Raw genomic sequence first — 23,831 nt, 5'->3', positions numbered from 1 at the left:
GATTTACCTCAAAAATATCAAGAGAAAGGCAGTTGGATAAGGAATACTCTTGTTAGGACCCACCTTGGCACCCAGCACAAGCAGGCTGGCCTGACCCACGTTTGTGTGTTGCTGCAGTTTGCAATGAGACTCCAGAGAGCAGAGATGTGCTCAGTTGTTTGGTTTGGTTTTTTTTCAAAGCAGGATTTTGAAACCAAATGCAATGATGTGCATAGAGCTTAACAGGAAAATAAAAACCCAACAAAACCAACAAAAAAAGTACCTTCTTGTATATCAGCGTTAGCTTAGGAAACAGGCACCAAAATGGCAATACTTTTTTAAGGCAAGACAGATTTGTAATATATTTGTTCACTGTGCAAAGGTATCCTACCTTGTACAAAATAAATTGAATTTCTCTCAATGTGTAGTTCTCCAACGTACTCATTTGCAGAGCCAAACTTCCAGCCCTGCACAGATCCGAGCTCTCCAGGTGATGTGGCTGCTCCCCTCAGCCAAAACCTCCCAGGCACCTGGTTAGGACAGAACTGGCAGGATGGCTCAAAAAACCCAGTGCTGCCATTCCAAGTTGGAGTAAACCAAAGGTAAGCAGCTCTGCACACCCTTCTCCCAGCTCCTCAGCAGTCTGACCTCAGTGAGACTCCTGGGAATGCTCAATCCCAGCTGGAAGAGGCCCTGCACACCCACCAGGTGTGGTGACACTGCCCTGGGCCACTCACAGGTTCCCAGGCCTTCGGGTGGACACTTGGGGACCACGGTCACCCAGCAGCCATGGGACAGGACGCGAGGCAGCCCAGCAGCTCCCAGGGAGCCCAGTGAATAAATCACAGATTTGCAGTGGAAACACCTTCAGAATTAACGAGTTCCAGGCAATGCAGCCACTGTTACGTGCTGAAGCTTTTCAATATTTGTGCTTCATATTTCTAAAAATCTTGTTAACTAAAGCCCAGCGTGTAATCTTCTTATTTGACAAGCCACACTCAATAAGCTATTTAAGGCTGGAAATTCATCAGGTCTGAATTTATAGAATAAGTAATTCTAGCTTAATAAAAATGTCTTTAAATCAGAACAATTCCATGTCCTTTCTGCTTTAGAGTCAAAACCTCAACTCCCATCAAAGATAGGAACCACTGACACTCGCTGAGTAATTGTTAAAAGTTGGGGCTATCAAGTATGTAGATGACAGCAAAAACTTTTGGAAAGCAACGCCCATTTTGAAGCATTATATGGAATTCCCAGAATCTCAGAAAGCTCCTTCCAGGGCCCAAAGCAGTGTCTGTTACCATCAGTTGTCTCCCATGAGCAGGGAGGAGACACTTGAGTACACAAGTAGTGCCAGTTATGGAACAGAAGGATTAATCAGTAGCTGAACAGGACAATCCCCCATTGGAAAGCATTCAGGTGGAATAATGACTTGCATTGTTTCTCCCAAAACACCTCTGGAAGCACCTTCCTGTCCCAGGAGTGTCACCCAGCCTAGGCCAGGATCTGCATCCAGATCCCTGCAATCCTTAGGAAAACATAGCACAGACACCCAGGACAGGAGGCAAAGGATTTCCCAGGTGAGAAGTTCCTTTTCTGTGCACACCCCACTGGATTTTGCTTTCAAAGTCCTCAGCCTCCCACAGTGGTTTGTGCTCCCACCGTCTGCCCTGCAATTCCATCTGCTGCAAGAGTTTTGCCTAAAACCACACAAAATCCAGACTGACGTGACAGCAGAGTCAAATCACCTGCTTATAGGAATGAGAAAAGGAAGCAGACTGAAACTCATCCTGCATTTCCAGCTGGCAAATTTAGAACATGGCTGCCAAAGGAAATCAATTCATTCCAAAATCTGCTCCAGTATGGGCAGAGGATGTGCTGTGAGAACAGTTCCTGCAGTGAGTGAGGGGCTGGGCTCACAGCTCACCCTCAGAGCGGTCCCCAGGGCCACCAGTGCTGCCCCATTGGTGCTCATGGTCACAACACCCTGTCACACACCTTGGTGACAACACCCTGGTCAGGAGAGATCCCACCTTTCATCAGGACACCACAGCAGGATCCAAAGCTTCCATCATCTGCTGCAGAAGGCAGGAGTTCATGCCCCACTGGATTTTCTTCCTCGTGGCAACATGGGGGGAAAAAAGGTTTGTAAAAGTTATTCAGAGGTTTGAGTAGAGTGAACGCACCGAATTTTCTAAGCTTTAAAGCTTCCTGAAGTTGCCAAAGTGCCCTGGCTACAAACTGCAGCAGCCCCAGGAAGCTCAGAGCTGCTCTCAGGGAAGGCAACTGTGCTACACCACCTTTTCAGCTCCTTTTCCAGGGACACTTCCACTTCATTGTCCTCTCACTGCCTCTTGCAAGAAGCTCATAAGGTAAAACCTTCAGGTCAAATCCCAATTCTCCCAAGAAGTGCACCCAACACCACAGTGAGTTGTCCCCTGTAATTCTTTATTAGAATCATGGATGAATATATTTTAAATCAATCTAAAAAAATAATGAATCAAAGTACAGTACATGCATAAAATACAAAGTAATTTACAAACAGATCAAAATAGCATCTTCAGAACTAATACCAGGAGGAGAAATGGAGTAAAAAACAAGAAGTGACCGACTACAGCAATGCCTTCCGTGTGCCTCACACATCATGAGCACCGCGAGACAGAAAGGTTGGGAACAGAACACAGCTGGAAGTGCCAACCACATCTGGATCTTCCAAGTGGGTCATATCAGAGTTTGAGAAGCGTCCCCTACAATCAATTACTTCTCTGTAATTGTATAAATAACTGCAGACATTTGCACAACAGAGTTCCTTTAAATCCTGTGGGAATGCAGTGGCTGTGGCCCCCAATGCCAGTGTCAGGCGTGCTCAGGAACAGCACAGAGCGAGTGACAGAAGGCACAGTTCATGTATCCCTGAACAGGCAGACTGGACAGGACTGGGATGGAGCAACAGACCACAGGAGGAACACATCCAGACACAAAACTACTCCAGAGGGTTTTGTTGAAGAACATACAGCAAACCACTGGAATAATTTAAAAATACTGGATCAACCAGAACTGAAAACTAAGGCCAGGTAGTGGAAGTTATTCATTCATCAACTCAAGCACTTGTATATATTAATATATGTGGCATGCTTTAATAGATGTGATATGTAATATGTGCCAACACCCTCTAAGTCTGCATCCCATGAAAGAAAAAAAGGCATCCTCAAATCCTGATACCACCAGCACTGTGGAGGCCAAGCCTCCAGCAGCACAAAGATGCTGCAAGTTCCAGAGCTGGAGTGACCCTTCCTCACGGTAGTGGCTCCTGCACTCACTTCCTTCACAAGGGGCACCTCCGTGGGGTCCCAGCAGCTCTGCCTCACATCAACCTCCTCTGCAGCAGGTGCCAAACCACAGCACTTCACTCAACTCATATGTAGCCAGAACTGCTGCTAACTGCTGCTTGTTCACAAGAAATTCTCTTTTCTCCCCCATAATATCCTATAAAACTTCACTTGACAATCTGAAGATGTAGCCAAAAACATTTAACTTACAATAAAATTGCACTTCAGAGCTTCGCAGAGCTTTAGATGCAGAACACACCTTAAGACAAGGAAAGATTATTCTGCCCAGAGAGATTTTCCTTGTTAATCTGACAGTAATTGCTTTGTGAGGAGCAGGATAATGTCTTCAAGTGCTCTCCAAAGGTGTCAGTGCTCTGACTAGTGGGCATCATGTTGGGAAGGGATCAGCTGAGTTCCAAACTATTTACTGAGCCCAAACCGACAGGTCGGTGTTGGGAAAATACTGCAGCCACATCCAAGTAAGAGGTTGATAAACACTGAAATCAAAGTGTTTAAGACATGGAGAAATTCATGGAGAAGGAATAAGCAGTAACTAAACACAAGAATGTAACCACGAGAATTACAAATATATTTAAATCTTGGACCTGGGGAATATACACAGCCTTTTAGGAAAGAATGGGCAATTTATATATTCTGACAGCACTGCATCTTTGGTTTGTTTTCAGTGGTTGGAGGGACGTGGATGGGAACCACGTTGTTGCTTGGGGACATGTCATTCTCACGTCTGTCAGACATCTGCTTCTGGGAAACAATCCGATAGATCTCTGGAAGAGGAGAAAGAGCTGATCAATATGTGCACACCAGCAAAATGCCATCAAAGAGTTAAACCTGGGGGAAAACAGGCATAGCTTTGCAATTACATAAGAAACGCAATGAAGCTTCCACACAAAGTTCAATTGTGGTGTTTTCTAGATCAGAAAATAAAATATATTTTTGCAACAGAGATTACTTTTTTAACAACTGTTTTACTTTCCTTGAGATAAGACTCAGTAAATGGACGGAATTCACAAATCTCCATGCTATGAATGAGAAACTATGTGCCCATCCATTCCATCTGAAGGTTCTTCAGCTCCAAGGACACTGTCCAGGGACAAGGTCACATGTTTGCTGATGTATCCACAAACAGGATTAAAGGGAACCATTCCAGATTTCTCTCCCTGATAGGACTGCAAGGGCAATTTCTTCTTGCTGAGCACACCCATCACGCCTATCATATCCAAGCAGTGTTAAATCTTCAGAAAAGGTTGATTTGGGCCCAAAGGGGGAGACTCAGCCCCTGCAGCAGCACAGAAAGCCTTTACAAAATGTGCTGTGTGAGAAATACGGGCTCCAGATGAAGAGATCCTTAACAGAGGAATCAGAGAGCATGGGATAAACACCTGCACCAAGAGCCTTGCCCTGTTCCTGGGGCTTGTCATGGCTGATGGTGCTGCACAAAAACTCAGAGCAGCTACAGCAGCACTTCAGCTGCACTGAGAGAGTAAAGCGTGTGTAGCACTTCACCCCCAGAAAGGAAACACAGGACACCAAAAATAGAACGTGGGGAACTCACTTACAAATTTGAATTTGAAAACCATTAAAAAAATAAAAGCTTGCTAAAGCTCCGTTTTACAAAAAGCCCCAGCTCAAACTCAGAAGGAACAAACTGTACATTAAAATGGCTTTTTCATATGCAGTCAGGTACAGATCAGGTCATTGAGGCAATCAAACAAGAACTGAACAGGTTAAGGGATTTTCTGATTTCACCCTTTCTCAAGCTTGCTCTTCTTTCCAACCATCTTGTATATAAACAACCTCACAAGATAAGTGAAACCCATGAAACCAGACCTGCAAAGCCACCTGCAGCCCGGTGTGTGAATGGGCAGACAGGGTTCAGCTTGGCCCCTAGGCAGCGCTCAGCAGAGCCTGTCTGTGGGGTGGGAGGAGCAGAGCTGGAGAAATCTGCTCTGCACCTTCAGGACAAGCTTTGTGCTCAGGGCTGGCAGCCAGTTCACTCCCAGTGCAGAACAATGCCTGTTCCCATCAACAGGAAAAGCCTCTGGCCACCTTTGTTACTGGGAATTCTCCCGTAGCACCTCCAGCAGCAGCAATTCTCAGTTTCACGGAGAATTTCCTGAACAAGTTCATACAAGTCCCAGAGGTATCACACACTGGCTCCACCCCACCAGCCAGGACTCACACAGGGTGCCCTCTGTGTAACAGCCTCATCTGACAGCAAATATCAGCCCCAAAGCCTTAAAAATAATTTAACAGCACCAATTTCCTTATGGATAATCTACTCCTGACTCTGGGAACATCTTCCTATGATCCCCACTTCCACAATCTCCCCAGCAGCCCTGCAGGTGAATCCACTGTCCACAGCCCCAAATTTGCTCCTTCCTGCTGCTTCTCCCTCCTCTGCAGAGCAAAGCTTGGTGCAGCTTAAATGCTAAAACCTGCCCTTCCCTGGTGAGCTGTGCTGTGCTGCTGTGGCAGGGGAGGGGAGGGGGAACAGCCCAAACCTGCTCTCACAGGGGCAGAATGCCCAGCAGCCAAGCCTGCACCGAAGTGCTGTGCCCCGAGAGCTCTGGCCTAATGAAGACGTGCCCTTTTTAATGAAGACACGGCACTCTGAGCTCTGCTCAGGAGCTGAATGAGATCTTATTAAGGGCACATTTAGCAGAATGCATCACTGCATAATAGGGAACTGTGAGAGACAGGCCTTGCATTGTGAGAGCTGGGAAAAAGAGACACTGCTGCCCAGGAGGAGCTGGGCCAGGCCTTGGCTGCTCAGCCTGCACTGGGGTTCCATTCATTTTCAGGTGTACAGAGGCAACAAAAGAGGAAATCCCTCGGTTTTTTGATGTTAATTCTCTGATGTTGTTTCCTTGGTGATGGGATTCCTTAGAGATGAAACCACGGCAGAATGTGATGTGGGAACAGAGACAGCACAGAGCCAGCCAGGGACAGGAGGCAGACTCCAGTTTACTTTAAGGATGTTTTATCCTGCTGTGAATGCTCAGGGTGGCTGGGATCATAATACCAGTCTCTCTTATTTGCCAGATGATACAAAGCAGCTTTGTGTGCACAACAAACAGCCCTGGCAGTCTAGACATCTTGGAACAGAAGAATCTGGATAGGGACTATTACTCTAAGTCACAGATAGGAAAGGTCCTCAAAACCTCATCTGGAATCCAGAGCAGGACAGGAAGCCCACCACATGTATGATACACCCCCCTAGAAGTCCTCTGTATATGGGAGAAGAAAGAAGAGCTTTTGTCCCTTATTCCACCTGTAGCAATAGATCACATACTCAGGCTGTGCTAACAACACTGGATTTGTATTTCCCATGGCCAAAGCCATCTACCCAAAGTGCTTGATCTGAGAATCCAGGTGTGGATAAGCTTAACAGGGACCCTGCTACACCTCCAAGGGAAGCACCTTCACCAACTTCCATCACTGTCCCAACCAGACCAGCCTCAAAAGGGCTGGAAAGACAGCTGGGTTGCTACAGATCTTGGTCACAACACCCAGTTCAGGAGAGATCCCAGCAGCTGGGGAAAGGCTCTGAGCAGCCTGGGGTGTCTGTGGTGCAGTTCCCAGCACTGCAAATACCAGCAGGGCTGGTGTAGCAGCTCATCCTGCCCCTTCTGCCAGCCAGCTCTGCTCGCAGCTGCCAGCAAAGCCTGTTGGCTTCCCCAGCTTCCTGCTCCCAAGGACAGCCAGCATTCCACCCACAGGCACTGAGCTGGGAGGCAGCCCTGCCAAACACACAGCAGCCAGGATTCTGCAGGGTGACTCCAAAAACCACATTCCTCAGATGACTGCCCCCCTGTTTCCTCCCAAGTAAGTCATTAAGAGAAAAAGCCAGCTGTGAAGTGAGCTCCAGAACAGCCCTCCTTAGCGTGCGGGTCACAGCCCAGCCTGGAGCCAACCTGCTGCTCAGGCAGTGTTCACTGCACCTTTATCTCCCCCAAACAGGAGCCCCTGTCTGGAGAGAGCACATGCCCACCAAGCACAAGTGTTTCTTCCAGCACAGCTGAACTGACCCCTCCTGAACAAAGATCACAAGGATCCTGTTCACAAACCCAAGAGCTCTTCACCCCAAACTCTGTCACAGCAACATGCAGGCAACACTGACATCCATGGAAAGGCAATAGCCTCAAGAATCTGTCAGAGCCCACCATGAGCAAGTTTTATCACCTGTTCACCCATTACAGACAGTTCTGCTTACAGACATATTAAACCAGAAAAATAAATCAAACCTCCACAGACTAGAATCCAAACTCAATTCTGGAATAAAAGGTACTCTGGGAAGCATGTGAGGAGAGATAAAGGAAGCCCAGCCCCTGCCCGAGAGGTGTGGTGCTTCCCATGGCGGCAGCAGTGCATCCTTTGAGCATCACATGGCTCTGAAGGCAGCCCAGGGCACACAGGGAACTTCCCACCTCTCCAGTGTCACAAGAACACAACAGGCCAGCATGAGATGGGGACTGTGAGGTGACCAGACTACATGGCCATGACAGCCTGACAGCTACCTCAGGAGGGAATAAATACTGCCTGATTTATCTGATGTTGTTTTATTAGTGCTGGTATATGAGTTAATTAACCAACCTGCATCTGAGAGCCCCAAATGCCCTGCAGACAGAAAGTGGGAGCAGCAAGGCTTGTTCTACTACACAACACACAGCATATCCAGCCAAATCTGATCTCAAAATCGAGGTGTTCCTGAGAGAAGGGCTACCAAGGTCATGGGCATAAAGGAGGAAGTCTCAGGTTTTGGCACTGACAAGCGAGCAATGTCTTTCTGCTGAAAAATCCATGCCCAAATTCATGTGCATTTTTGACAGGACTGCCTCTAGGCATGTGAAGAAAACAGGAAATGCAGCAGGCATCCCAACACCTCAGCCACTCCTTAGTCATCCACCCTCTGATGGCACTGGCAGTTTGTCATGTAGGGAACGAATGTGTGAGCTAACAGAACTTCTTTCTTTTTGAAACAAATTTGTGCAGTGCTGGAATTACAACCGAATGACTACACTGAAGTTAAAAGGGAACCACACGGTTCAATCAAAAAGGAAACAAAGTTCTTTATTCATCCAACACAAACATACTTTTAGCTGGTATCTGCACAGGAGCACTACTGCTTAGGAACCCAGGGTAAGAACACAATAGAGTCAGAACTGTCAGAGGCCTCTTACAATTCAGGATGAAACAAGAAACAGATGGACACAGGCAGCTAATACCCCAGCAGCCTAACACCTCTCTCCACTGCCAGGCTGTCCATAAAGCATTTCAAACAACTGAAGAAATGCTACAGGATTTATACTTTTACTGCAGTAAATAACCTCCTAGCTCTATCCTCTCATGCATGTTCCAGTATAGCTAGCAGGACCCTTCTGGTGTGTTTTAAAAGGAATGTCTAAATTAGGTGCCAAAGAGGAGAAGAAGTTCAGAACTAGGTGACAATGTCACAGCAACCAGATCTGATTTACAGACGGTTTGGAAGTGGGGCCACTGCTCATACCAAGCACATCATGTAGCCTGGCACATGCTACACTGGGAAGGAGGGACTTGAAATTTGCAACTGGAAAACATGTTGGAGGCAGTTGGAAAAAATTAGAAACTGCCTGGCACATCCAGAACAGAGACACAGCACGCAGAGGAGTGTCTCAGATGTTTTGAAAACAGACTAGAGCATTTGCCAAAGCTGAGAATTATGAAAACTCCCAAAACCAGAGGCCACAGTGTCCCACTGTGCCCTGGCTGCTCAGAAATGCAGAAACCTCATGACAGTGAGTGAATTCCACACCAATTTGTGAATTCCTACCCCACCTTTACAAGCCAGGGTTAAGTTAAGGTTCTCCAAATTGAGTGCCTCAGCTTTAACAAGTTTTGCCTACCTAAACAAGGCTTTAAACAAAAAGGAAGTCCTTTATCCACAGAGCATAAAAATGCAGCACTGACTGCTGTCACATGTTACACAGGCCAGAAGTCCAGGCAGGACTATTAAATGCAACAACAGCAACTCCTGCAGCTCAGGAGTCACTGTGTCTCAAAGGAAGGATCTCTGCTCTTTCATCCCTTTTTCCTTGGCAACTGCTATGGTCACCATTAAAGGTGGAAACAAACTGGACTGACTTCTCCTTGATAAACAATGGCTGTTCTCACTCAATGCCAGCATGAGACACTTCCCTCCCGTGGGCACTCCCTGTAATGGGAGATGGAAACTGAAACACAAACCAGGCTGACAAGAAACCCGGGGCAGATCAAAGTGAACAAGGATTCATTCCCCAGTTCAAGGCTGGCCTTTCAACTGTGACTCTTTGAAACTGGACTCCAAATCTTATGGCTAATGAAGAATGATTAAATAGCAACATTTTAAACGCTTTAAAGGCAAGAAATGCCTATTTGCATCATATCTGAGCAGCCTTCTGCCCTTCCCCCTTGAAGCACAAAGCCCTGGATGACTCACCTGTCAGAATAGTCTGGAAAGCTGCTTCCACATTTGTAGAGTCTAAAGCAGATGTCTCAATAAATGACAAACCATTCTTCTCTGTGTGGACAGAAATACTATAATTAGAGAGGTACAGCACATATCTGTTTCCCATCTGGAAAAGCTTCTGTACCAGATAATATTTGTAGTGTTCCTGATGAGACACCCAGGTATCAAGAGAAAGTAAAACAAGTTGTGGGGTTTTCCCCCTTAAGTGATGGGAAAGTGACACCACCCAACACCAACACTAGAATTTACACCCACTCCCAAGCACAGGTATCAGCTCAATGCTGTGTTACTTTAAGGCACATTTTCCTGCATCACTGAAAGGAGTAATCTGTTGCAGTTTCTCTGTGTAAGAAAGTTTCTGAGATTTTATTCAACCTCATTAAGTTTCTCCAGCTCCCACCTGCTAATATATCACAGCAGTTTATTTAACAGGAATAGAGCAGCAGGGGGAATGACACTCCTCCAGCTGCAGGCAGGGATCCTCACTGGCCATAAACTCTGCCAGTGGAGCTACAGCAAACTTTAATGTGAGGAACCCAGCTACACTCCTGGATGAAAGAGACTGAACCAGAGACTGGTTCAGACTGGGCCTGAACCAAGGCTTACAGAAACCAGAACTACTGTTCACAGATCTTAATTACATAACAAAAGTCAGAGAGCCAGTTTAATAAAAGTGTTCAGCACCTGTGTAAGGCTGCAGGTCAGTTGGGACACTAAAGGAAAAGCTACCACCTCACAAGAAATTCAAACTTAAAGCCACAGGCACAGTTTCTGCAAGAAGAACAGTGCCCAGCCAAGGGAACAAATCTGGTTTAAGGTGTTCAGGTGCCTCTGGCTGATTCTTGAGACAACATGCATATTCTACAAGATCTGCTTTCTGACTGAATGTGACATGTGACTCTGAGGGACACTAGCAGCCACAGGCTTTTTCCTCCTACCCACACCCTCCCCAAGCCAGGTGGGCGGATCCCCAGACAGCAGCAGGAAATTCCTGAGCTCCCCACCTGCGAAAGCCCTGGCCTCGTCGGTGGGGACGGCCCTGAGGTGGCGCAGGTCGCTCTTGTTGCCCACGAGCATGATGACGATGTTGCTGTCGGCGTGGTCCCGCAGCTCCTTCAGCCACCGCTCCACGTTCTCGTACGTGAGGTGCTTGGCGATGTCATACACCAGCAGGGCCCCCACGGCTCCCCGGTAGTACCTGGGCACAGGGGACAGCCAGACAGACACCGTCAGGTCACAGGAGGCTGTGCCATGGTGGGGAACAGCTCTGGCTAGGCCAGCTATGCAAACTGTGCCCAGGGCAATTCCCCAGGGCCGTGGGACAGGACACAGGGAAGCGAAGCAGACGGACAAAGTTACGCCACAGGGCCAGCTCAGAGTCTGGGAGTGAGGCAAACCCCATGGCTCTGGGGAAACCCTGCATCCCAGACATGAAACTCTGGGCTCTGTGAGAAGCTGCTGTCACCTTCCACCTCTGATCCACTCCTGAAAATTCTCCCCCACCCATAACTGTGGGTGCAGCACAGGCACGGCCCAGAGTGATAAGGAGACTGTAGAGTGACTCACTGGGTCATAAAAATGTCAGCGTGATCTACTCCCTTTACCAAAGGCCACAGCTCCTTTCAAGTGAGAGCCATAGCAATGCATTCAAAAGGAAACAGGCTGTGTTCTCCCACCTCACAGTTCCCTCCAGCTCTATTGAAATCCAGCTTTTGCTACGCTGGTTTTTAATAATCAAACAAGCACACAAGTGAGCAGTCTTTCCTGGCTGCTACAGGAAGGTTTCTGCTCTTAGGTTACCACTGATAAAACAACCAGGAACACTGATATTCCTTTATCATTCACTTCCATTGAAATGAGTCTCTCAAAGCTCTTGCATTTTAAACTTGAAATGCTCCCAGTTACGTGTCATGAGAGCACTGCAAAGGAAATCAGTCTGTGCAGGAACACACCAGATCGAGTTTCTGGGCTGAATAATATTTAACCTTCCCACCACCAGAGGTTGTGGGTATTACCCAGTAAAACACTAACACCCTGTTTGCAGTTGGTGAGGAGCTGGAAGGGCCCAAAACTGCCCTCCTCAGTCAAAGCTTGTCCTCAGCCAAGCCCACTCGGGCTGCACTTACGCTGAGGTTATGGCTCGGTATCGCTCCTGCCCCGCCGTGTCCCAGATCTGAGCCTTTATTGTCTTCCCATCCACCTGGATGCTCCTCGTTGCAAACTCCACTCCAATGGTGCTTTTGCTTTCCAAGTTAAACTCATTGCGAGTGAATCGAGACAGAAGGTTGCTCTTGCCTACTCCAGAGTCTCCAATAAGTACAACTGCAAGACAAAGATTACACCAGACTCAGACTCCAGATGTAGATGACACATTGAAAATCACAAGCAAGAAATATTACTTTTAAAGAAGGAAGCATGAAGGAAAAGAACGTCAATGGCACCATCCTTGTCATGGATCTGCTGCCCAAGTCTCAACATTTCTGGAAAACCAGAGCTGCCACATTCACCAGCATTTTGATCAGATGTTAGACTTGACTTTCAGTGGCTATATTTCAGCCTCCTTTGCCCAGCAGGGAACAACATTCCTCTTTTAGGAACAATATACATGGCTGTCACTGCAAACATTGATGACCAGTTATATTTTCTTAAACAATACTAGAACTAAAAACCAAAACACAAACCCTACAACCACACAACTGGAATCTGCTTTGCTGAAGAAGTCCAAAACACAGGGCAAGCAGCAGACTCTGCTTTCACTTTACACTCCTCATGCCTTTGCAGAAGAGAGGTTCCCCACTGGGGCAGAAAATTTTTTGAATGAAAAGAGAACCAAACCAAAGAACCCCCAAGGCTACCACCACCCTGCCAGCCAGTTTGAAACGTTTGCTGAGCCACAGCTCTCAGTCCTTCTGCAATCTCCACTGCTGCTGTGACACCTGCACACATCAGGCCACAGACTGAAACTGCTCAAAAAAGCTGCCAGGGGATCGCTGAACCTCACAGCTGGATCCACCATTCCCTGGCTCAGCTTGACTCATCCAAGCACCAGTGCCAAGCAAACTAATTGGGAGGATTCAGCTATGCTTGACAAGAGACTGACAGAAGGTTCAAAGTCCAGTTCCTGCAGGAAAAACAGCATCACGAGGACTCGCCGCATTATCTTGTAACCCTGAGTTGAAAGGTGCAAGTTGAATTGTAACTTAAAACTCAATACCAAGAGGCAGAACAGTGGATGAAATGTGCTCACAACCAGAGTCACATCGGGTGATCCTATGGCCTTTACTTTCCAAACCAGTAGTGAAGGAAAGGGAAGAAAAATAAGATAATCTTTGAGACGAAAGGCCAATAATGAAGTCCAGCAGTGAATTACCTCCAGTCCAAGCAAAAAAGTGCACACTCAGGTGACAACAAACATTGTGTCTTTGGTTAATTAGACAAAACAATTACTTGCTTAGTAACACACATCATTAACTGTTAAGACACCACAACACAGTTAAAGATTCTGTGTGGTACAACAAAGCAACGAGTGCACCAAACACACTCAATGACACAAACCCCCTGCGGAGCTCAGTCTAGCAGCAAAAACACTCCCATCTGCTGCTGCAGCCCTCTGCAGCTTCTGTTTAAATAATGCAGAGCAATTCTTTGCTCCGACTGGAAGGGCAGAGCAGCACCTTTTAAACTCCCTCCATAAATGAAAATTGCAGAAAACGTTGGCTTCAAGCACAGCCTTGTGCAGAATACTTCATCAAAACAAACATCTTCCCAGCTGCCCGTGCCAGCTGACTCAGCACGCAGCCAGCCAAGCACAGGAGTTGCAGAGAGCACCCTCTGTTAACCTCTCCTGTGTAGGAAGATCACAAGTGCAGGTAGGTGGCAAGGCCCTGTGCTAAATGCAAACAGGAGTCTGCTTTCCTACGTGCCAGGTCACTGCTGAACAGCTCTGCTGGCACAGAGATGCTACGTCCTGATAAACCCAGTGCAGGGGACAGGGCACCACTTGCATCACCACCCCTGGCAAACAGCCACAGCTTTCCTCTGCCACTGGCAAGTCACTTCTTCAACACTGTTTTGGCAGGTTTGGACCATGGGTTAGATGACATCATGTTCGTATTCACTGGGACACACAAGTTCCTAGGAGGGAAAGGTTGACAGCTCCCTTTGCACGGCTCAGTCCTGCTATCACCCAGCAGTGGCCAGAAGCTTCTCTAAGCAAGAAATGCAATCCATGTTCACCATTTCCTTCTCCCAACAGGATGCATCATATACCTGTTAAGTATTCCCTCAAACCTGTTCTTATAGCTCAATGCAAAGCCCCCACCTTTAAGTCATTTAACAACAGAGGGATCCCTTTCATTCTTCTGCCAGGTTTCTTCCCTTACCGTGTCTGAATCCCACACTGTTTATGTTCTGAATGGTTTCCAGCACCAGATTAATGTGTCCCAATTATAAGGGGAAAATAATACCTTCCTCCTTGAAGTCAGCTATTTCCTCTACTTAATTGGGCCATTGCAGCTCCTCTTGAACACAGGCACGAGGACAGCTTGGAATGTCAGCAGGCGCCTAAGACTCCTCTCACCTTCTGCATTTCTGCCAGTCTGGGTAAGTATCACTCTTTAAATAAAATTATGAACTGAAACAGTTCTAACAGCCACTTAGGTTGTGTTATTAATTTCAGTTTTGCTTTCCTTATCAAGCCACCGTGTTTTGATATTTTATACTACACAGTGTTCCCATGTATTATATTCTTAACATAGAAATGCAGTAGGAATGACCCTGGCTGGCCAAGTCCCATACAAAACACCCCAAGCAAACAGGTCCTAGGAGGGAAATGATGTTATCTAGGCCATAATAAAGTTAATTTTTCCTGCACATTGTCCCTTTAATTGGGCTTTTCTTCCAGAAACTCACTCCTAATGGTTAGAAATTTTCGGAAGGAATTAGTGGTCAGCTGATGGTGGTGTCCATGTGCCAGCATTCTCCATTAGCTTATTAGTGTCTTCTCCCAGTGGTGTTTAGGCTTGGGGTATTTACTGAAAGCAACCACAGCTTGTCTGGGCTTTGCTGTATTTGCTAAATACAAAAACTTCTCAATTGGTTCCATATAAACACATTGTTCATTTCCCAGAACACCTTCCCTACAAGTTTTTCAAATTTTTTTCAGCACAGTGAGAACTGCACACCTTGTTCTAAGCCAGATGTCCCTGTGATGCAGACAAGAATTTCAGCATTTCCATCTCTGTCTTTTAGGCACACCTGGAGCTGGAATTATTTCTCCTGACCATTTCACCTTGACAGCTCTATCTGCCTGTCATCAGGCCTAATTGTTCAGCTTTAGGTTGGCAAACTTTTACTTTACCGGAGTCCAAGTCCTCAGGGAGAAACCCTTACATCCCAAATCCCAGCTTATCTGGAGGACCACAGTCCTCATCTGCACACAGCTCTTTCAGGGCCACACTCCCACTTCCTCTGTCCCACCCAACTTGCATCACCCACAAATTCCTTTTCTACATCAGCACTGGAAGGAGGAAGGTCTGGAGGAAACATTTTAGCCAGTTCAGCCACAAGACCCAGTCCTGACATTAATCAATAACCAGCTGTGGAGCACCACCTCCCTCACAGGAGGGGCACCTTAGGAAGTTGCACAACCAAGGAAAATTGTACTGGCACATCTGAAAGTCATGGAAATAATTTCCCAGCCTCAAGAGACTGATTTAGTGGTGGGACAGTTCAATACTTGCAACCACGTGCTTTCAATCAATGCATTTGACTTTCTATAGCATTTACCACCTCAAACATTTAAGACAAGCATACAAGCATTCAGTGGAGAGAGAGGAAAAAAAGAGTATGAAGTCCACAGTACTGTATTCATTTCACTCTGTAATTCCAGATTTATTTCTGTAGAAGACCAAAAGGAGAACGCAATTTCCCATGCTGCATGAGAAGCAATTTAGCTATATCAAGAAAGGATTATTAATTTTTCACCAACATTCCAGCTCACTCACACAATTTTTACTTCTGTAAAACCTCTAAGTTTAAATTTTCAGAAAATATTTTAATCATCTCATAAAATACGAGATTAGGTTGAAAATAGAGTCCAGCAGCACTAGCTTGTGTTGTGTGTGGCAAAAGTTATTGCACAAGTCACATATTACATGATCAAGGACAAGTACATCAGCACAAGGAAATCACCATGTCTAAAACTTGTCTCTGCACTGAGCTCTGCCATTAAGAGACACATCCATAAAAAGCTTGGACATGTCTTCATAATCCTCAGAAGAACCTGCTGATGGATATCTCTCCCTGCCCACTTCAGCTGGAGTTCGAAGGGCATGCGAAAAGAATGACTTGATCCTCCACATCACAGCTGGCCATAAACCCAACATGGTCATGACTTATTTTAATCCCCCTCCTCAGCTGTGCCCCATTTTATTCACTCTTTTTCTGTCAAAAAGAGAACTGGCACCCCACATGCCTTTGGGGCAGGGATTACCCTCCATACAGCCAGTAACACCTCCCAACAGCTCTGCAGTAAATGGCTGCACCAGCAGCTTTGCTGCAGCACCAAAGTGCCTCCACATCTGAGGCAGTGAAAGCCAAGGGCTTCTGCCACTGTCAAACCAATAAATGTCATGCAACCACACATTTATCCAAACACACAAGTAAAAATGTGTCTTCTAAACCCCAAACCAGCAAGCTGGTTCAGTTTCAGAGCATTTCCTCAATATCAAAGGGAGAAGTTGGAGAAATGAACATGATGCAAAGAAGCAGAGAGCTGAAGCTGGAGTTTTTCCTAGCAGTAAACTGAATGTCACCACAAGTCAGGTCTATGCCATGGGTCTGCCCCAAATCCAGAGTCCTAGATGGTCCAGGTGCAGACATAATCATCCTGAGCTTTGTCCATAGAAAAAAATGTCAACATCTTCTACAAGTGAGGATTCCTTTGATAAGTGCTCGTCTATTGCAAGGACATTGATCAAAAAGAGCAACAGGTTCCCGTGCTAAAGCCAGGCTAAATTTATTAAGTAATAAAGTAAAATCTTTATATCATTATTATATTTTCCTCCTACTAAAATTAGAGCATGATTTCTATGAACTAGACTTCATTGGCCTTGTGTTTCCTCAGGGGCCATTCTGGGAACAGCAGGCACTCCTCTCAGCCAGACCCCAAAAGTATGGAAGAATACAAAGACTGGAAGCTGGACAAGAAGAATTTAACAGGAACTGCTTTTTTCCAAGCTAGGCTTAGCCTTTCCTATATGCTGAAGTGTTGCAACATAGTCAGGAGAAGTGTATTTTGTAACAGGTCCCTGGATTTTACCATACAGCAGCACAGGTGGGCTCAGCTTACACCCAGCAGCAGAGTCAGCCAGATTTCAACATACAGCTGCAGTCAGGGGCTGACAGGACAAAACCAGAGGTCTCACAAACAGAAACGTGGCAGTTCAGCCCAGGAGCACTAAAAGACAGCCAGACTAGAGAACATCACACAATTGGTTTAACCAGGTCAAACTCTGAACTCAGTCCCACCAACTTACCCATACAGTCCCTTCATAAGCCCAGAAATGTCCTGCTGGATGAAGTGTCCTGACCAACACGCAGAGTCTGACTCCAAATAAGTGATGTCCAAAAACCATGACATGTATCACAACAAACAGGCTGATCTCTGTCCTAGCCAACCCCTGCATCTTCAAATAAGCTATGCCTTCAGTCGTGCCATTGTAACCATCACACTGACATGCCCAAAACAAGACTTTCTTGCTTCTATGAATTCATGCTGCCTTTCAAATCCATTTATAATATGCATGGCAATGCACCACTCCAAAATTTGCATACGCACCTGAGGGACTTTGTCCTTTTGCTTTCACCCGCTGCCCAATAAAAGAAGCATTACAGATATCCAGAGAAATTATGACAAACAGGAGATACTTTCCCTATTTGCCCTTATCACTCGCTGTTTAAATTTTAATCAAGCTGTACATCAATTCAGTATAAGGGCTATGAATCCATTAGGTCTCTTTTCTGATTATTTTGATGTCTTTCTCCACCTTTTTAATTCTAGAACATCCCTTTCAAAATTGGATATGTCTACATTTCATTTCTCATGCCTACATTTCACCTAAATTCCCAAGATGCTCATGTCTCAAATTCAAACACTGACTTAACATTGTCCCCAGGTTCCCTTTTCCTTTTTCAAAAGATTTACCTATGCCTTGCCTTTTTGACCAGTGCCTGGCAAGGAGACATTCAGTTCAGAGACCTACTTGCAATAATTTCCAGATCATTCCAGAGTGGTGACAGCTTGTTTAGAACAACCATCACCTCTGGGAAGTTACAAAAGTTTCCACGGTTTTATGACTTTGCATTTCTGTGTTATTTCAGCTGCCACATCAATCCCGGTTAAGTGGCATTGCATCAACTTCCTGCAGTCCACTTTAGGCTGGAAAAACCCAAATCATTTATCTTCACAACAGCATTTTCACAGCATTCCCTGCATCCCCAACAGCTTCTATACACCCAGCTAAACAGAAAAAGCTTCAGCAAAGGCAATCAATTAAATCAGCTTTGCACCTCTCCCTATAACTGGATTCCAACTTTATTTTTCCCCACTTTAAAAGGCAGCAGGCCAAATGAAAGATAGGAGCTCTCCCAACATACCCTGTGTCACTGATACTAACAGGCTTTCAGAGCTAAAACATTAATTCCAAGCCCACTGACAGAACTGCAGGAACAAGGGTAATCCAATGGCTTTGATAACCTGCACACAAGCACCTACAATAACACTGCCTGATGCCATTAAACCAGTGCTCAGCAAGGTCCTTGCCAGGGCTGCAAGCTGAGAAAAGAGCCTGTTCTGGAACTTCCTGATTTGATTTCCACAGTAGTACAGATGACTGATTTATAGGTAGAAATAATGCCACTTTCCACACGCAGTTGGATAAAACAACCACCACCAAAGAACAATGTAATTCCTCAAAGTGATTACAGGAGCCTAAAGGCACTGGAAAAAACATCAATGTTTTCCTTTACCTTCAAAGGGTCTCTCACCATTACAACACAACAAGCAATGCTCGTAATCCTAAATTCAAATTTACAATACCTCATCACAATACACAACGACTTTTTTACACTACTTTGCTTGCTTCTTCAGCGGGATTTTAAAAACTGGATAGTGAACTTTCAAAACATCAGCACTTCTGTACACATTTCACAGCAGGCTACATGAACCTGTCCAGCAGGCTGGTGTTTTACTCTGCAGGGAGTGAAATTTGAGTATTTAACAGCAACCTGGAAGGTTTTAACCCAACTGGGCACTGCATGGCAGACTGGAGGGGCATGAGCCCTGGAAAACAAGGTACTCCTGCCCTTCCCTGGGGGAGCCAGACAGAGCAAGGCCAGGCTGGACAGGGCTTGGAACAACCTGGGATAGTGGAAGGTGTCCCCGCCCATGGCAGGGCATGGAATGCGATGATCTTAAGGGCCCTTCCCACCCAAACCATTCCATGATTCCAGGAGCATTTTATGATCTCTGGGTGTGGAGCAGCAGGGACATTCCACTCCTCACCAAGGGCTCTGAACACAAAAGGCTGCAAGTCGGACCACTTGATTAAATTATCATCTACCAATGCTGAGTATATCTCACCCACTCTAAAGCTCTATTTAACAGCTGGAAAGGGTTCTTATCAACCTTGACGAGTCCTTATCAGCCCTGGGCATCCTTCCTGGAGATCTTTGCTCGCCATCCCGCAGACCGGCCGCCGCCTCAGCCGGTGCCCGGGGCAGCCTCGGACCGGCGCTGACACCAAATCCCCGCTGCCAAACCCGGCCCAGAGCTGACATTTTGGGCTGAGGGAGGGACACCCGAGCGGGGCCCGGCGATGCCCGGAGCGCTCCCCCCACCCGCCGGGCCCCGCGTCAGGGAGCGGCCCCGGCCCCGCCCGCGGGCCCCGCTGCTCTCCCGCCCGCCCGCCGGGCCCTGCCCGCCTCACCTTTGAAGAGATAATCGTACTCGTCGTCGCGGGTGCCCATGGCGGGTGGCGGAGGAGCGGGACCGGGAGCGGAGCGCAGCGGGGCCGGACCCTCCCTGCAGCCGCCGCAGCTCTTCCGCCCTCCGCGCTCCGCCCGCCCGCCCACAGGCGCTTCCGGGGCAGCGGCGCCGCCGCACGACCGCGCCCGGGGCAACGCTGCGGCCGCGCCCTCAGCGGGGTTAAAGCGAGCGGGGGTCCCGCCCGGCCCCGCGGCCCCTCAGCACCGATCCCCCCCTCCAGCACCCCCGGGGGGGGCGGCCGTGCTGAGGTAGGGGAGCGATGGAAGGAACTAGAGGTGGTGTGGAGGAACTGGTAGCACAGCGGTTCCATGGTGTAATGGTTAGCACTCTGGACTCTGAATCCAGCGATCCGAGTTCAAATCTCGGTGGAACCTGAATGTTTTCTTTCCCTTTGGTTTTTTTTTGTTTTTGGCTTTTTGTGCCCAAGCGATACCCGGGGTCCTCTGAGCTGCCCGAGAGAGCCCACGTGGCCAAACGATGGATAGGCACACTGAGCTCCCCCCGGACTCCTGTGCTCAAGCAATGCTTGGGCACGCTCCATCCAGCATCTCTAAGCCTCTTCCCGAATAAGGGATGGGCACACTGAGCTCCCAGGAGTCCTGTGCCGGGGTGCTGGATAGGCATGCTCTGAGCTCCCCGGGCCTCTTCATACACCGTGATAATCTCACCTCACCTCTTGCCTGGGGCTCACCAGCCTTAACCCCCATCATGGGGTGGGTGCCCTTCTCCTGCCTCAGGGGTGGGCACTTGGCTCACCCCAAAGCCACCCACAAGTACAGGCGAGCTTGGCGTTGGTTGGTGGGAAGTCCCCCAAGAAGATCCCTCCTGTGAACTGAGCTGAGAGAGGCATATGAGCTTGTGGTGGAGGTATCAGAGAGGCCAACAAGCTCTTTCAGCTCATGAGGTGCAAAGAAGCCATTAACACAGGCCCCTTTCCCACTGCCACCCCTGCCCACCCTGCTTCTCCCTTCCCAAAAGGTTGTCTGGTTCCCCTTGTCCTCCCCTGTGCCATGGGAGACACCAACTTTGTCATCAGCTTCTCCTGGTGCAGGCTTGAGGTCGAAGCAACAGAAGACAAAAATAGCACTTGTGTCCAGATGATTAAACTGAATCCCTTAGAACTGCTCTTTCCCCACCAGCCTGCCCTCAGCAGCAGCATGTTTGCCATCACTGCAGTCAGTGGCTGTGTCATCATTCCTGTGTGTGGAAAGTAACCCCCGGGCACGGGCAGCAGTGCTATGCATCAGTTACCGTCTGCTGGCACCATAACGAGCCAGAACGTGATCCTCTGCATTTAAAGATAAATACTTCATGCTGCCTCAGAGCTTCTGAGTGGGGAAAACAGAACATTAATAATAAAGAACCCTGATGTGTGACCACAATGTGTCCCTCCACAGGAGAACAGAGGCTCCCCAGGAGCATCAGGAGCATCAGTCTGGGCTCACCCACATCCTGCTGCCAGGCTCTGATGTGCCCTGCACCTCCAGCTCCTCTCAGGGGGTAGTGTAGCGGTGAGAGCTATAAGAATCTGTGTTGTCTTTGGATTCATCCTTTTTATCTCCAGCCAAACCCAGAACACACATAATCTTGAGCCTGAAAATGCCCATCCTGCTCCTGCCACCTTTCTCAATCCTCTGGCATTGAGTAGTACATCAAATAGAAAACAGATACTTGTCTGTGTAGAGGCTGGGTATATTTATAATTCAGAAGCTCAGGTTTCCATCTCATATCCTATTTGCACTTGTCCATTGAACTTTGTTGTTAAAAAGCTATTAATTTTCACTTGATGTTTCTCAGACCTGGTTTCATCCTCCAGAATTGCTGTTAGTGCTAAAAAGCCTTAAAATAACACAGACTAAGTACTTTTAGTTATCCTCCTGTAAGAGCTGTTCTCCTTTTCATGCTTTGGATTGTGTTTGTGAGCCTAGAAACACCCTTTATTTACATTTTTCATGTGCGCAAGCATGACTTCCTCTTGCAGCATATTGCAGATGTTCCTCATCTGGAACTGACTTACCCTATGCAAGAGTTTAGGGCACAGGGTGAGGACAGTGGCTCATCTGTCTTAGGTAAAAATCACAGTCCCCACACTGCTGCAGGACTGTCACTTGTTGAGCTTTAGCCATTGTAAAGCAAAGGCACTTTTAGCAATGATTTTTAGCAAAACACGAAAAGTTGTGCAGATTGCTATGGAGTTGGGCAGCAGAAGGGATTACTTCTAGCTAAGCCTGTTTAAATATAATTGATCATTTAAAATCAGATTCTTCATGGTAGAAACTGAAACAGTAGAAAGAGCTCTGAGTCTAAACAGGAATCAATAGAGCAAGACATGAGGAGAGCATTGAAGTAGCAATGAGCTCCAGAAATTAAAGTCTTATATTCTGTTCTGTCCTGGGTTAATTTTGTTGCTGTTCAAGCCCCAGAGGAGAACATCCAAACCCTCAGGAAATGTTACTGTCAGCCCAGGCTGGTTTGGGCTACTCTGCTCTTTCCCTGTGTCCCTTTCCAGAGCAAACTGCTGCAATGATGGGATGGTCTGGGACACCTGCTGTGCACAGGAAACACAGCCAGAAAGCAGAGGTCAGGCCTGGAATAACAGAGACTGTGTGCTCTCCAACTGACAGCTTTTAATGTGAGAACAGTCACTCAGCACTGGCATTTCTGCTGCATTAATTGCCATTAGTGTCATCCTTGCGGGAACGCTAAATTCATGGCAAACCTTGAATTAGCACGCTCTCATAATTCCTAACTTAGGCAGAACCATTTGCAGAGGCAGCATGTCCCAAGCAACTGGAGCAGAGACAAGGAATGATACTCAGCTGGGCCTTGGATGCTCAATTTAGTGAAGAAAAGAAGCAGAGGTCACACTCATAACTGTGTATTTATGGGTCTGTTCTGGAAATTCCCAGAGCAGCTGCCAAAAAGAGCTCAGCACCATTAAGGTGCAGATGTGTGTCAGGGCTCCCAGCTCTCAGCTGCCCAGCCTCAGGCACAGTGCATCAAGCTCTCCCTGCATCCAATTCTCACTTCATTCTCCACTTCCCTCTTCCCACCAACTCCTGAGATCCCCAAGAGTAATCCTGGTCTAATAAAGTGGAAAATTTGCCACCATCTTTGATGGTTGTGGCATTCCCACTACAAGGTCAAGGTGTCTTTGCAGAGCACACTGGTGGTATTTGACATGGAAATGGCAGAATGTGAAACAGGGATGGCCAGTATTTGCTGCTGGTCCCAGGAAAAAAAAAAAAAAAAAGGCCTTTCTGGCTCTGAAATCCCTGTTCACACTTTGCAAATCCATCTCCTTGCAAAGCTCAGAGAAGATTTGGGATTGGAAATCACAATAATTCAAAATTGTCCTTGAAGGGCTGTTGACCCAAATTCCCATTTCCCAGATAGAAGCAGCCCCTGGCTTCCCCGGCGCAGAAAGCAGGAAGGACAAAAGCAAAGCCCCAGAACTGTGTTTTATCAGAGGAGAAATATTTCCTAAGGGGAAAATTCAATCAATACTTTGCAATTTCCTAACAATCCATTAATCATTGCAATTATGCAGAGATAATTCAAGCTTTCCAATCCAGCTGCTAAATTAGAGAAAAGCGTACTCTTAGCACGCACTCTCCCCAGTTTGACATGTCAGTCACAAAAAAACCCTTCAAATATAAAATCCATGCACTGAAATTAAAAAAAAAAAAAATCTGTTTCAAAACCCTAGACCAATTTAAAGGGTTTACAACATACAAGGATTCTATTTTTCAGGTAATTCTATGCCACAGGTAGGAATAATGAAAATACAAGGAGTTAATATGAATTTTTCAGTTGATAACTCATTTGCATTCCATCACGTGCTACGTCCTTTCTGATTTCTACAACTCTAAGAAGAAAAGGTATAAGAAGAAATAGACCAAATCAAAATGAATTCCTAAATTAGCCTTTCCTTTCTTAATCTTGAACTTGGAATAAAAAAAGACCTGCA

The 23,831-nt window shown here is 46.8% G+C and overlaps 1 protein-coding gene and 1 non-coding gene across 2 annotated transcripts; one reads left to right on the top strand and one right to left on the bottom strand.

Moving 5' to 3' along the window:
• Positions 1-2,410: 2,410 nt before the first annotated feature.
• On the bottom strand, positions 2,411-19,937 carry RAB11A (RAB11A, member RAS oncogene family). Its single transcript, XM_059858703.1, has 5 exons — positions 19,803-19,937; positions 11,940-12,135; positions 10,818-11,011; positions 9,784-9,864; positions 2,411-4,093 (listed from the first exon to the last, which is right to left on the bottom strand). Exons 1-5 carry the CDS (start codon positions 19,840-19,842, stop codon positions 3,954-3,956), a joined length of 651 nt encoding a protein of 216 aa, XP_059714686.1. The 5' UTR covers positions 19,843-19,937; the 3' UTR covers positions 2,411-3,953.
• Positions 19,938-20,163: 226 nt separating this feature from the next.
• TRNAQ-CUG (transfer RNA glutamine (anticodon CUG)) lies at positions 20,164-20,235 on the top strand. Its single transcript has one exon. It is a non-coding gene; the product is annotated as a tRNA-Gln (tRNA).
• The last annotated feature ends 3,596 nt before the right edge of the window (positions 20,236-23,831 follow it).

Source organism: Haemorhous mexicanus, chromosome 13 (assembly GCF_027477595.1).
Source record: "Haemorhous mexicanus isolate bHaeMex1 chromosome 13, bHaeMex1.pri, whole genome shotgun sequence".
Lineage (NCBI taxonomy): Eukaryota > Metazoa > Chordata > Aves > Passeriformes > Fringillidae > Haemorhous > Haemorhous mexicanus.
The sequence above is the reverse complement of the archived record's forward strand: the minus strand, read 5'-3'. Positions and strand labels throughout refer to the sequence as shown.

Coding starts and splice junctions, on each gene's coding strand:
- RAB11A (XM_059858703.1), bottom strand. CDS start 19,842: ATGGGCACCCGCGACGACGAGTACGATTATCTCTTCAAAG. Junction 11,012..11,939: donor TACCGAGCCATAACCTCAGC/GTAAGTGCAGCC, acceptor CCCTGTGCCCAG/GTACTACCGGGGAGCCGTGG. Junction 4,094..9,783: donor TTTCCAGACTATTCTGACAG/GTGAGTCATCCA, acceptor CTCCTCTTCCAG/AGATCTATCGGATTGTTTCC.